The sequence below is a fragment of the Aquila chrysaetos genome, chromosome 21 (assembly GCF_900496995.4).
Source record: "Aquila chrysaetos chrysaetos chromosome 21, bAquChr1.4, whole genome shotgun sequence".
NCBI lineage: Eukaryota > Metazoa > Chordata > Aves > Accipitriformes > Accipitridae > Aquila > Aquila chrysaetos.
In genome coordinates, this window is record NC_044024.1 from 8,603,627 (window position 1) to 8,618,013 (window position 14,387).

At 44.0% G+C, this 14,387-nt stretch overlaps 1 protein-coding gene across 4 annotated transcripts in view; it reads left to right on the forward strand.

The window, feature by feature from the left end:
• The first annotated feature begins 4,841 nt into the window (after positions 1 to 4,841).
• ARHGEF6 (Rac/Cdc42 guanine nucleotide exchange factor 6) overlaps positions 4,842 to 14,387 on the forward strand; it is a 41,092-nt gene continuing 31,546 nt past the window's right edge. The window contains exons 1-2 of one of the 4 annotated variants that reach the window (XM_029997506.2): positions 4,842 to 5,177; positions 6,232 to 6,315. In XM_029997506.2, coding sequence (XP_029853366.1) covers positions 5,013 to 5,177; positions 6,232 to 6,315 — 249 coding nt within the window. In that variant the 5' untranslated portion in view covers positions 4,842 to 5,012. Of the gene's footprint in view, positions 5,178 to 6,231; positions 6,316 to 11,262; positions 11,424 to 13,049; positions 13,252 to 14,387 lie in introns of those variants that run through there. The other 3 variants (XM_029997505.2, XM_029997507.2, XM_029997508.2) reach the window with 3 other exon arrangements.

The following is a 14,387-nucleotide window of genomic DNA, read 5'->3' on the forward strand; positions in this document are numbered from 1 at the left end:
ACTATGGCACCAAAGTGGATTAGGGAGATATATCTAAAAGTAAGTACTTCTCCCTCGCTCACCCACCAACCTGCAAAACATGAGCAGGAGTCAATTTTTAAATTTATGGTTTGAGGCTGATCCAGATCATGAATCCTCTAATAAAGAGATGGAATACTGTCTTCTAACATGCAGCATCCTAGGTGACTTTCAAAAGTTTTGCCAAATCATTGTGTAGGTTGTGTCAGAATGTTTTCAACTTCTTTATATGTATGCGCTTCAATTCTCTGTGTTAGCTGGGAAGCAGAAGGTTAATTACTCTTGGCAAGTGAAAAAGCTTCTCTCTCTTGGAAAAATAAAAGTGCTTTTTTCTCAATTCACTAGATCTGTTTTGTCACTTACTGCTGGTATTGGGCCATGTAGTAATTAATAAAGATATTCAAGATAAAAGCTCACTTTCTCAGCCTACTCTGCAGCTTATAAACATTTCCAAATTCTTAACAGGTATGGTGTGAATGTTAGTTAGGGAGCAGTAAATAGAACTTAACTCATGGCAGCAAAGGTAACACTAACTGTGTAAAAAATAAGGATGTAATTCTACTAATCAGCAAGCTGTTCGCCTTCTCCTGATCACAAGTTTTATTTAATTTATAGTACGTCACTATTTACAGATCAGTACCAGTGCATATACCAGTTTATTACAGGCCTCCTGAGTATCATGCTGAAGTGGTCAAGAGCTAGTGGGATTTTGTGGTAGGCAGAGTTTGGAGGGGGAATACGCACAGGAGTTACAGAGGCTTTACTTAGTACTTGCTCTGGAGACAGTGTTGTACAAGGAGTGTGCATTAATACAAGTAGTCCTCAGATCGTTTTGATTATTGTAGTTGGCTGTTGATGTATTTTCATACTGTTGGGACAAATTGAATATAATCCAAAAGTATGCAGTGTGTATATAAAAACAATCAACTGGAAGATGATTTAGCTTTTTTGTCTCGGTTTCTGAGAATGTACTAACTTGCATTTCTTTTTTCAGTTGTGGTGACTAGAAGGCAGCAGTGCAGCAATGGATATACGTTGGAAAATCGAAGGATAACAAAACGCAACTGACAAAGCTTGGCTTTTGAGTGTGGTGTTACCCACTATTTGTTTAGAGGGTTGTGTTATCATTCAGGAGTTGCCTTTGAAAGCAGCACTACTAATCTCTTGGATATAAAAAAAATTCTTAGGTGGAAGTCAATTTCTGTCTGCCATAGCTAACATCTTCCAAGAGTCAAGAGTGAGCCTTCTTTTTAGTCAGTATACATGCTTCAGTAGCTTCTGCAGTAGGAAAATACTCCAGGGCTGCCCTTTAAATAGGGTGCTTTCCATTTATGCTGAAGAAAAGACCAAGTTATATAAAAGTGAGGTTTAGTCCTCCAAAGTACAGAGGACTACATTGTTACAAATTCTTCTTCACCAAGAAACCATGAAAAGTTTTACTGTATTCTTACCTTAACAGTTTTATAATTGTCCAGGCCTTCTGGATGAAAGGAAGTGTTGATGTACTGAGATGGTATTAGTGATAAATCCCCAGAATAATTAAGTGTTCTATGCACTAGCTTCTTGCAAAACTCCAGACAGCACTGCACCTCTTGCAACAAGATGCTTTCTTCAAAACTTTGCCTTGGTTTTGATGCATTTTTATCTTACATATACATTGATGTGCCAGTGTAAGTGAGAAGAATCCTCAGGCGCCAGTATTTCATGTAGAAAACTAACTTCAGATTGACTGCAGTACTCAAACAGTCATGACTAAAAAAGTTTATATTGACTTCTGTGGTAGACATAAACTGATCTCATTTAAACAGCTAATGCTCAGTTTACAGTGAGTAGCTAAAGAAGAAAAAGCATGCGTACCTTGTCTAGGGATTTAAAACTACCTTTGGGCTGTGGGATAAGAATAGCACTTGAAACTTCAGTTATGGACTGCAGATTCTAGGAGTAAGTCTGCCTGTATGTAGCAGATGGGTAGAATTGCAGTATTTCCCAGGGCTAATAAATTTACTGTTAAAAAAAGCATTACGGGTTTTGGGTTTTTTTTAATTAAAAAAAAATACCTGTTACTCAGTGACGTTTGTGTGGTGAAAAGATCGCTAGTGTTACATACTGATGGATGTTTATTGTTACAAAGTGGTCTCGGAGAGTATCTTCTACAAGAAATAATAATATGCTGTAATATTAAGAGACTCCTTTTTCAGCAGTAGCTTATAGTCTGGGTACTGCTGTTTAGGCTGAACCAGATCATCCTAACTAAAATGTAATGCCAACATATGAGCTAACATACAAAAAAAGGTTGATACCTGCCTAAAATACTAAATCGTGAGAATGTACTGCCGATGTAAATTAGCTCATGCGCTGACTGAAACTTCGTCATTGAAAGTCACTAGTTTAAATGTAAGGCATCAGTAGATTCTGCAGAGGAAAAATACTCCAGTATTGTTCTTTTTATTGGGTGTTTTCTCTCGATGCTGAAAAAAAGAGCTGGTGACATAAAAGCAAGTGAGGAGAACCACTGCAGAATATTTTCTGAACATCTGAATGCTATTCTTAACTTGCTTCTGTTACCATGCTGTTGCTGATGTACATGCCATCAGAGTCCTTTGATAACTTGGTATAGCCCTCCCCCACTTTTTATTTTTTAAACTGTGCTATATAGTCATCAGTGGTGTAACTTAGGCTACAAATAAAAGTCTATTTGTAACTTGGGGGTGGAGGTTGACACTGCAAGAGATGATCGACAATTCATTTGATTTGTCCCTGTCAGCAAATAACCGACGTTGAAGTCTTTTCCAAAGACAGACCAGAAACTGTTCCTTGCTTGTTGGCTATACATTCATACCCTAGGTTTGTCACCGAATTAATTTTTGTGTAGGGGTGGGTGAACAAACTGGAAGATGTTAGATGGGTCCTTTCTGAAAGATGCGAGGTTGGCCTCGCTCATCAGAAATGCCTTATATTTGGGGGTTTTCTGAATATGCTATGTCTCCAGGTCTTTCAAGCAGTTGGTAAGTGTTGAAGATGTGGGAAGTGTTCTCATTTAGTTGTGGTTGCAACTGTTAACACCTGCTTGGCTGCAACAGCTGCATGTGAAATAGTCATGAAACTAAAGCTGCCTATCTACACAAAGGTTTGCTTTAGAAGAGGGAGTGGGTGAAGTACTCTTTGTGTATTCAGGTTTGTAACACTGAGTTTAATGAAGCAGGTGTGTAATTTTCCCTGTGTTGAAATATTTCTCTTGCTCTTTACATCAGAAACTGGTATGTTCTGATGAAACTGCTGAAGTGGATGTATTCCATATACAGATGATTGTCCCCAGTAGATGAATGAGCGTTAGCAGTTGTGTTGCCTACTGCAGATTTGGAAAAAGAAAAAGCAGGCTACGAAAAGTGGAGACTGCAAATACTGACTTCAACAAAATAGTGGTGTTCAAGAGAACTGGAAGAAGGAAAAAAAACCCTTAAGTTCTTGTAATTAGTCATAAATTTGAAGTGTTTTGCACATACATGGATAGTTGTAGATGTACTTCACCAGATGGCAGTGAGTTTTGTAATTGAGCTTCAGCCAGCTTTTATCATTCACACTGGCTGCAGCTATGTGTTACTACTAGTATTTCCACACAACAGAGAACTGGAACTCGTCCTTGCATCCTCATAAAGGTCAGAAGTCTGTCTAACCCTAAAAAGGCAATTCTGATTTCTTGCTGGTGGCTGTTAAGAATTATCCTTACATAGGTCCTAGTACCAATCATAAGACCTGGAAAGTGGAGACACAAACCCATGCATATTTATCTTATATAATTTTTCCTTTTGCTGTTCTGTTTCTCCTGACCCTTTAAATTACTAGCCTAAGCAGTTTGAGAGTGCTGATGTCTTGAAAACAGTTGCTTCAAGTAACAGGGTTAGGAATTGGCTCAGAATATTGTCACCAAGCAATTTGGTCTCTAGGATAATTTGTTCTTGTTTTATTGCTTCAGTCCATGATGCTCCAACTTCTTTGGCATCCTAAACAGAGTTGCTTCATGTTCCATCTGTTCTAGTGAAAGGACAGTTAAAAAGGAGAAGAAAATGGCAAGATGACTGGACTTTTCTAAATTGGTATGATCAATAATGATGGTTAATACTGTCCCAGAACAGGGTGAAAAACTGATGCTACTCCGTAGAATGGATCTTGAAGAGCTGGTGGAAAGGGACATTTTAATAGGAGTAGTAAAAGAGTTGGGTAGTTTCATTCTTGGCTTTGGATGAGTTAAATTGATGAGCTTTTCTAAGTTACCCAGATGTTTGTTTTCAGAGCTTATCACCTTCCAAAAAACCATTATGGAGTATATGTGCACTACTTGTATAAAACAGTTGAAAAAACAAGTTTTTTCTGTATAAAGTGCATGATCAGAATTTATTTTCAAAAATAGGTCTTGAAAATAGAAAACTACTATAAAAGGCAATTTTGATAACTAGGTTTGTGACATAAAGTTAAAAAATGTTTATTTAAAGTTAGTGTGATGTTTCCCACCAATCATCTTTAGTGTGAAGTTCAGTTTTAATGCTGCAAATAGTTCATTATTTACAGTACTAAAGAGAAATTTACATTTACTTTTTTGGGTAATAGCCACAAGTTAAGACCAAGTTTACCAGATGATAGTATGCCAGCTGCCACATGGAGGAAGTCACTAGGTAAGATCTTTTTGGTGGAAAAAGTATCCACATAAAATGCTTCTATTTTCAATAATGTGGAAAATGTGTAGTTAAAGATTGGCTTTCACTGTCTCTTTTTAAAGTAACTGCTAGAAACTTTTATTAAAAGTTTCTTACCTTTGAGTAACAGTACTTCTGGGTCTTAAGATTTGGTGAGTTTCTGTGCTGAGTGAAAAAAAAAAAAAAAGTAGTTTCACACTTGAGCTCGGCAAGCAGCAGCAGAGGCAGGAAGATGTAATCACGGATGTGGGTTCCAGCAAGCTGCTGCACAGGAGAACTGCGCTGGCGGCAGAACTCTCCGCGATGAATCCAGAAGAACAAATTGTAACGTGGCTTATTTCATTAGGAGTTTTAAATTCCCCTAAGAAAATAGTAGATGATCCGGAGGAGTTCCTGAAAACTTCTCTGAAAGATGGAACTGTGCTTTGTAAACTCATTAATCGACTTCTTCCGGGATCTGCAGAAAAGGTAACTCTTCAAGATGTATTTTGCTAGCCTGAAACGGAGCACTGCTCAGTAAAATATTGTCCTGGTCATTTCGAGGTACAGATTTCTTTGGTAAGCAGGATGAGCAAGAAGCATCAGAAAGATGAATGTTTTACAATTCAGTTACTAGTTGTATCTAATTGAGGGCAAAGTACGATTGTAGCTTTAGTTCTTTGATTTTGTCGCTACAGCCAGAAAAAAAAAACCCAAAAGGTTGCAGCTGGCCAAGTTACGCATGTTCATTCAGTGGCAGGAAATACCGGGCCTACCAGAGGTCAAAATATCTTGGTTTTGAATAGAAGGATATGCAGTTAGTCTGTATTTATGTAGATATCATTAATTACAACTTCATATATTCACTCTTTCAGAAGTCTTACTGTAAAATACTTTGTTAGTCAGGAAGTATACTGGAGAAGCAGATTAGGTTAGGAATAAATAATAAACATTGCATCCATGCCATTTTGAACTGTCCCCAGGCCAGCAAATCCATTGGTACTGAAGCCATTTAAGCCATATGAGTGCCTCCTATTACAGTTCTATGAAGCATATTTTCAGACAGTCCAAAAGTGTCATAAGTAACTGCAGGAGAAAAAAAGGGAAGGAGTCCAATGAGAGATAGGAAATGGCAACACAGAAGAGAAGCTGTTTAAGTAAAAAAAAAAACCAGGTTCTCCACCCTGTAAAACAGGAGCCTTAATTTGTTACGCAAAAATCAGTTTTGCTAGCTCCTTATCTTTTGCTTATATGTGGTGGTTGGGGGCAGAGTGTTCTTAAAGGTCATCAATTTCCCACTGTCACTTAGGGCACTGTCATATGTTGACATTCAAAACAAGATGCCGACCATTTCGATGTATGCATCACTTCCTCTAGTGGCTCTTTCTTCCTGCTTCAACAGCTTGCCTGCCACCCCCATCCGCCCCCTTAAGAAGCTTCCCTAATTCAGTATAAAACGCACATGTCAATATTCATGCAGGCCTTCTGAATAGAGGCTATATGGAAGGTGATGCAATGATCTCAGTGGATTTTCTTTCTTCAGTATTGCCTGGAGCCTAAAAATGAAGCTGACTGCATCAGTAATATTCAAGAGTTCTTGAAAGGCTGTGCACTCCTTAAAGTGGAGGTAAGTCAACTAAGATCTTTTCTTTTATTGTTGTAACATGCTTGTTCAATCAGCCTTCTGAAAGGAAGCCAGATACCAGAGGGATGAAATCAATATTAATTCCTCATCTTTTGTATTAATAACATAAATTAGAGCATGGGTAATTTAATATTCTGCCTGGAGAATTTGGAAACTGAGTGTATTGACTGTAAGCTTAACAGATTCCTTCTTGTTTTTTGAAACAAACCTAAATGGTCAGTTAGAAATACGTGCAGCAGTAACAGGAGGTCTGTCTAAACAGACTGGACCTGTTAACATTTTTTTTTCATTATTAGAGAGGGGTATTGCAGGTTTTAGCCTTGCTTTAATATGAAGGTTGAAATATTCTTAATACTGCAGTATTTTTCATCCCCTTCCAACTGTTGAGTGAGGTTCTACCAAACACATAATAGGAAATTGATCCTTGCACATAAAAATAATCCTAATGAAGACAAAAGACACCTATTCAGTAGCTATTCCTGGTCCTATCTATATGCTGATTCTTATGCTTAAGCATAGCTTGTATTTGCAAGATTAGAGTCTAAATGAATCACTGAAGAGTTCAGCGAATTTTGCCACCAGATTTTTTACTAAGTGCGTATGGATTTAAAATGTAAAGACTTTTGTATCACACTTAAATTCCTACAGTAAAAAAGAAACCTGTAACTAAGAGCCATCACTGTCTCATTTGAAATAACGCTCAACATTGTGGAAAAAAATACATTCTGAAGACAAATTCTGCCAGAAGCAGGAACAGCATCCTTGGGCATTACACAGAATATTCATGCACCACAGTGAGAAAAGTCCAACCCATGGTAGCTCTGTTCCTGTGCTTTTCCTTTGAAGGTCTAAACAAGCAAAGAGCCTTTTTTCTCTTCAGAGGTTTTTAGCTAACCAGCATGAAAATCTGCTCATTCCAGAACTGTTTCACTAGCTTGTTGTTTCCCAGTAATACATTTCTTAGAGCCTGCTGCAGCAGCCCAGTTTTAAGAGCAGATAGGCCTTCAGTGATTCTATATATATCACATCAGAAATAGGTGTTGCCAGTCTTCTGGTACTGACCATGTGATTTCCTCCATTTTTCAGAGTTTATTTTTCTATTTGAAAACTAATCATAATGGTTATGGTGGAAAACACTGAAAAATAGGAGTCTTAAACAGCTAAAAGATAGGACAAGGGAACAGTCCTCAACTGTTGTGCTTTAACATCTCATAGTTTTGAAAGCCAGTTCTGCAATATTGCAGTCACACTCCGCAGTTTTCAGATGCTAGGAGCTAGCAACATTGTGTGTCCAGCTCTGGGTGTTTCTCTGATCCTCCCTGTGCCTTTTCTTCCTTGGTTTTAATTTAAGAAACTGTTTCTGACTTCTTTTTTCTTCTGATTTATAACCCCCTTAATCTTTGAAATATTCTGACCTTTCAGTAACTTCCCTAGTGCTCATGTGGTTGCCCCGTCTTGGTTGCTGTGAAAGGAGACCCCAAAAGCTGAATAAAAGCTCAAATCTCTCAAGGTCAAGTTTAAAGTTTGCAGCAAAATGAAAATGATTTCTTCTTATTTTTTTTTTTCCCAAAATACTAAGTCATATTAGAACGCCAAGTGAAGACAGGAATTTTGCTTCTTCCTGGCTCCTCTCTGTAGCCTCAGGCAGAGGAACACTCAAGGTAGGACAGCTGAGATGGTGGGCAAGACATGGCACAAGTCAGAGTGCTTATGCTTCCCTCTGGCTCTTCACCTCCTGTATTGCCAGCTTTTCTGAGTGCCTTGAAGGCAAAGCCAGAGGAGACATGAAAACCCTCTGCCATCTGTTCCTTCTAAAAGCTGCCCTCTTTGGACCCTCTTGGCAAAGAGACTCTGAGAGGCGTACCTATAGGTGGTCCTCCCTCATGTCTGATGCTTAGTTTGCCTTGGGAAGGGCCACTGCCCTTCAGAGGAGGTTTCTCTGCAGGATATTTACTCTGACAGCACGTTTGGAGCATCAGAACATGCAGAGAACCTTCTGGTTCCAAGATCCATCAGCACTGAAGTTGCGGTAATCAGGTATTATGTCTAAGGAAGATGAGCATAGGATAGTAAATCTGTTCTTCTCCAATAACCTAGCCTGAGAAAAGAGTAACATCAGGAAAACTCTCGGCTTAACAGGTTTGAATTCTCTGACAGCCATCCTGCTGCTTACCCAGACCTTGGATTTGACAATAAAACCCTAATGGTTCTGTCAAATTCTGCCCTTCTCCAGATGCCACAGAGAACTCTTGTTCCTTAGATATGAAGAAGTGGCCTGGGACTGGATCTGAGACACTTCTCCTGTCATGAGACTGACAAGTGCATGTTAAGGTCAGAGATTCTGTTCCTGTTGTAGATGTGAGCAAAAGAGGATGTTCTGAGAAAAGTCACAGCTCACAACTTCTACTCTGGATACTGATTTGTACAAAAGGGCCTCATCCAGGGGAGGGCTTCCAACAGCTTTCAGTTGAAACCCAAGTCCCACCTTCCACTGAACGGATACTGCTTGCCAATGTCTTCCAGTGGGAAGGCATGCAAAGAGGTTACTCCTGCAGAGCTACACATACGCATGTCCCTCCTACCCTTCTTTGTTGTCCTGGTAACTCAATCTTAGGAAGTGGAAGAAAGATGCAGCGAGGCAAACAGCACCTTCTCCCGTTTTACAGGAATGGTGAAATATTTGGACATAGTGGAAGAGAAAGAAGGACACTCTGTGACCTTCCTGCTTTGAGGTGGCTCCATTAAGTTGCAGCAGTTCTACAGACTGGTGGTGTGAACTGGAAGAGTTCGTCTCATTGCAGGCTATAAATAACCAAACTCTTCCTTAGCTTCAGCCCAGGACTGAAGCCTGCAAACAATTGTTGCTTCAAATGTGCTAGTCCTAAAAAAGAAGGCAAGCAGGGGAATCAACACCTTCTAGCTAGAGAAGTGCTGTAATGAGGTGAAACAATGAGACCATGTCTACAATTTTCCAACTGCCTTTCAGTGCTAGAATTTGATCCAAGTCATAAGAACGTCTATCAGCCCAGTTCTGCTGAGACAGAGGACTAGGCAGAAGACACGGGCACCTCTTTGGAGCTTAAGTGTCCTTAGAGGATTCTTCGGTGGTTTGGACTGAGGAACAGTGCAGATAATCTGATCATGCTTCATTTACACTGGCTTCAATCTGTGAGCTGTGTATAGGACCCAAGATCTGGTCCAGTGAGAGAGTACTGCCAAGGCAGTGACAGCTGGATGCAAGCGGGTTGAGGTGGGAAGTGGAAGGCAAGAGGTTCTGTCCTGATGGCCAGGTGGAGTCTAGTGTAGAAGATACAGGGAAAAGATCATGAGAAGAGAGAAAAATCAGGTAGAAAGCTCCTGGCCTAGCTTGTACTTGAGGGTACAAATGGGAGGTTAGTCTGCTTTTGCTCTTGACACAGCCGTGCATATAATAACAGCAGCTCAATAGCTAAGCATCATTTACTGCTGAGGAAGCACAAGACCTTCATTCAGCAGCAGCATTTTATTGCTAATACAACCACAAAACTTCTGGCAAGGGGCTAAATTTTGTGAACTAAGATCGGTATCTGCAAGGTAAATCAATAGCTGGATTAAACCTGACTGTCCAGAGCGATCACAGAGCATGGAGTATGTCGTTGCCATTGCGGGCAGAACTGAAGCTATTCCTGCAGTTGGAGAGGCTTGCAAGCTTCACCAAATTCTTTGTACCTGGACTGAGGGTGTGGGAGAGCAGATGAAAAATCATCACCACTTTGGCTCCCCATCCGCGTGCTCCCAAAGCCTGCTCTGCTTTAGCTTCACTCCAAAGCGATGTTACCTTTCCTAGCTGGGTAACGTCAAAAGCAAGAGCTCCTGTTCAGCACCGACCAGCACAAGCACTGCAGAGTGGGTATGTCTGAATTCAGAGTGACCTGGTGTCCCAGAGGTCTCCAGCTCACAGGTGTGGGGGGTGTTTCTGACACCCCTATGTCCTGCATGGAGTTGGGACCTGCAGCCGGGCTTCACCCTGGATGTCAGTACAGCTTCGTTCCCTTTCCATGCTGCAGCCCGCTGTTGTGCTGAAGTGTCTGGGGATTTTCGTGCTCCCCGCAGGAGAGTGTTCCCCGAACAGATGGGCATACGCAGCAGAGGCACCGTGCTCGCCGCCGCGGCAAGGACATGCTGTCTCAGAGAATTCACTGCCTCAACTGAACTGTGCCTCATCTACAGACCCTTCTGCAGCATTTCTCTTCTCAGTGGCGCAAACCCACTCTAATTACCATTTCAGTAGCCTGGATTTTCCTTTCTTTTCCTATCCTTCCCCCCTAATTTTCCTTTCCCCCCCCTTTTCTCCCTTCCCCCCCTTCCTTTCCTTTTTCCCCTTTCCTTCCCCCCTTCCTTTCCTTTTCCCCTTTCCTTCCCTTTCCTTCCTTTCCTTTCTCCCTTCCTCCCCTTTCCTTTCCCCTTTCCTTTCCCTTTTCCCCTTTCCTTTCCCTTTTCCCCTTTCCTTTCCCTTTTCCCCTTTCCTTTCCTTTCCTTTCCTTTCCTTTCCTTTCCTTTCCTTTCCTTTCCTTTCCCTTTTCCCCTTTCCTTTCCCTTTTCCCCTTTCCTTTCCTTTCCCTTTTCCCCTTTCCTTTCCTTTCCTTTCCCTTTTCCCCTTTCCTTTCCCTTTCCCCCTTTCTTGTCCCTTTCCCCCTTTCCTGTCCCTTTTCCCTTTCCCTTTCCTTTTCCTTTTTTCCCTTTCCCCCCTCTTTCCTGATTTACTTTTCCCCCTCCTCCCTTTCCCTTCTTCCCTTTCCCACCTCCCTTTCCCCTTTGCCGACCGCTTCCCACCCCCCCCATCCCCTCCCGCCGGCGGCCGGCGGAGGGAGCTGCGGCCGCACGACCCGCCAGCGAGCGAGCGGGCGGGCGGCGGGGCGGAGCGGGGCGGCGGCGCCGCCTGTCACTTTCCCCTTCCCTTCCTTTCCTTTCCCTTCCCTTCCCTTTCCCTTCCCCGCGCCGCGATCCGGCTCCGGGTCAGAGCCGCCGCAGCGGCCGCCCCGCCGTCCCGCAGCACCGCCCGCCGCCGCCGCCGCCATGCCCCGGGGCTGCGCGCCCGCCCGCCCGCCGCCGTGAGTACCGACCGCGCCGACCGCTCCGGCACCGGGCCGGCCCCTCCGCTGCGCCCGGCCCGGCCTCGCCGGCGTCCCCATCCCCCGGCAGCCCTGCCGGTGCCTCCGGGGGGTCCCCGCGGAGCTTGCCCGCCGGAGGTGGAGCGCGGCTCGTTGCTGCCCGCAGAGCGAGCCAGATTTGGGGGCTGGCGGGCGGGTGCGTGTGTGGAAAAAGCATCGCGGGGCCGAGAGCCGGCGCGGCTGGCTGCGCTCCGGGCGCCGGGGGAGGAGGGCTGGCTCTGCGGCTGGGGAAGGCGCTGCCCCGCCGCCCGGTCTCCCCTCGCCGGTCTTCGCGGAGCCGGCGGAGCCTGGCCGCCCTGCCGCCGGCGGCCGAGGCACGCCTGGTCGGGAGCGGCCGGGGTCAGTGAGCGCCCGAAACGCCGGCATCGCTGGCGGTCGGAGCGGGCGTGGGACGGTCTGGCTCCAGCCCTCGTGCTCGGGGTTTGGATGAAGGGTCGCGGTCGCGCCGAGCTTTGGGCTTTGCGCCCGGCTTGAGGTTTGCCGGGGTTTTGTCTGACTGCGAGAATAGTTTTGCGCGGATAAAACGGCTCGGGCTCGAAACGCCACCCGGCTTCCCCTGACTTTGCCGCACCTCCCATCCCGGTCCTGGGATTTCGGGTGCCGGTAACCTGCTAGATGCTCCTGGGTTTGATTTTTCGTTCTTCCCGAGAAGCTGGGTGCTCTCCTGGTCGCTGCCCTGCGAGCACCGGCCCCTCCTCACCTTCTCGCTGTCTGTCTGTCTGTCTGTCTGTCGGACTGGCGGTGCAGCAGTGCAGGTTTTCTCTCTCCCGGTGCGATACCTGATGGAGCAGCCGGAGTGTTTCACCAAGGGGAGCTGCAGCCTGTGGTTCTCAAAGTCGGAAAAGCATTTTAATGGAGATCCTCAGATGACAGCCATAGATTTAAGCAGGGCTTTACTTATATCCACCAGATCTCCCATGAGCTAAGACTGAAAAAGCCTTTCCCCCCTCTATTTTTCTTCTAGCCTTGCAGCTTGTCTTTTAGTTAGGAACAGAATTATGGATGGATTGTGCTGGAGAAAGTAATTTTTAGCTCATAAATGAGGACTTTTCTGTATGATGAATTTATTCTGGAACAAGCTGCAGAGTGTATTTACATTACAGTAGCTGATCCAGAAGAGTTTTCCACATAGCCGTTGTTCCACAGTAGCTATTCTGGACAATTTCTCCGTGAAGAAAAGTCCTGGAAGTTGTTGCTTCCTTTTGTGCTAGAATTTTTTGCGTATCCCTCCCGCCACCATTTTCCCCTGGACTTTGTCAGTCTGATGACTCTGAGCTTACAGCATTATTATGTGCATTGGAGGATCAGGGATGTATTTTACTGCTTTAGTCCTTGGAAAAAAAAAAAAAAAAAAGATGCCATTCATTCAAGGCAGGACTTGTTTTTCTGGACTTACTGAAGTGGAAGAAAAAGGGTATGACTGAGAAAATGACACACCAGAGAGATGCACGCAAACATCCCAGCCTCGCTGTTTACTTTCCTCTCCTGCTTGGCAGCAGGGTGAAGGCGCATTACTGTAACGTTGCATCCTCCAGCGGCTGGCAGCAGGATCAGTGCGCGTCCAGGCTCTCCATTACCATCTCTCTTTCCACGGAGAGGCAAACGTCGCTGCTTAGGGCTGGAGGCGATGCTCAGGTAGCACTGGCTGCAACTGCAAGGCAGGAAAACTAGTTCACGCAGCAGTTGGCAGAGGGGATGGGGTCTGCGTGGTCCAAAGGAGCAAACCCAAGTGAGCACGGGCGATAGATCAGCTCAGAAACAGCCCAAGGTAGGTGGGGATGTCCCCAAAATGTGCAGGGCGGTAGATGCGATCGGAGCTGCGGAGCTACAGGTTTTAATATTTGTAATGACAGCAGGCCGTTCCCCCTCTGAGCATGGTTTAAATTTCTTTAGGGTAAAGCCTTTGTCCCAGTATTGAGGCTGAGTCAATTTTTAAATATATGCTCAACAAAGAGCAGCCTTTGTACTGCCCATGTTGGACTTTGTTGTTGCACTGATGTGTCTGTTGAGAGGAAGAGATGCCGCGAGCATCCAGGGCTGCGGAAGAGGCCAGTCCCCTTCCTATTTGAAATATGCCAAGCATACTCAAGGAGCTATATGTGGAAAGCAAAAAAGGGCCATATTAAAGGGCAGTACTATCCTGAAGGTAATTAAGGCTCGTGTACTTATTTAGCAGGATACAGTCTTTAGTGCATTGGAAGTGTCTGTAAGTAGATGGTGTCTGCCAGGAGAGCTTTAAAATCATCTTTCCTGTTCATTGAATTTGCAGATCTGTGGTCTCCATCTGCAAGACGTGTATTTGGGGATTAGCAGATGATGCCTTGGTGGTACCAATAATGGGGGCTTTTTGTATCACTTATCTTTGCCTCATTAATGGTAGGACTTGTATGGTCTGTATGAACTTGAGGGCATTTCTCAGGTGTTAGAGGGGATTGCAGTGTTTTGGAAACTCAAATTTACCCTCATTGTGCTGGTGGTGATTTCTGAAGGGCCTGGGTGTACAGGGTCCAGGTTACCAGTCACAGAAAAAAAGCCCTTGCTAACTATGTATATCTGTTTTGCCATTGAGGCTTAGCAACACAAAATTCTTATTTTTGCACATAAAATAACTGGTTTTGGCTTCCTGTAAAAAAATGTAAATGTATTATATATGCTGTATTGCAATAGCAGAAAATTCTGTGTGTTTGTTTCTTCTGCTGCGGAAAATATGTGTGTGTGTATGGACAGCCTCAATCTCTTCAGCTTTCGATAACAAAAATAGCAGCAAAATCTTTCCTTCCCTCAAGGCAAGCAATAACCTTCTCCGTGGTTTTCAGAGGAGTCCCTGCTCTGCAGACAGCACCGATTTCTTCCTTTCCCGTCCCCAGCGTTACGCTCCAAATGCTGCCGGGTCCCCCTGTCCTT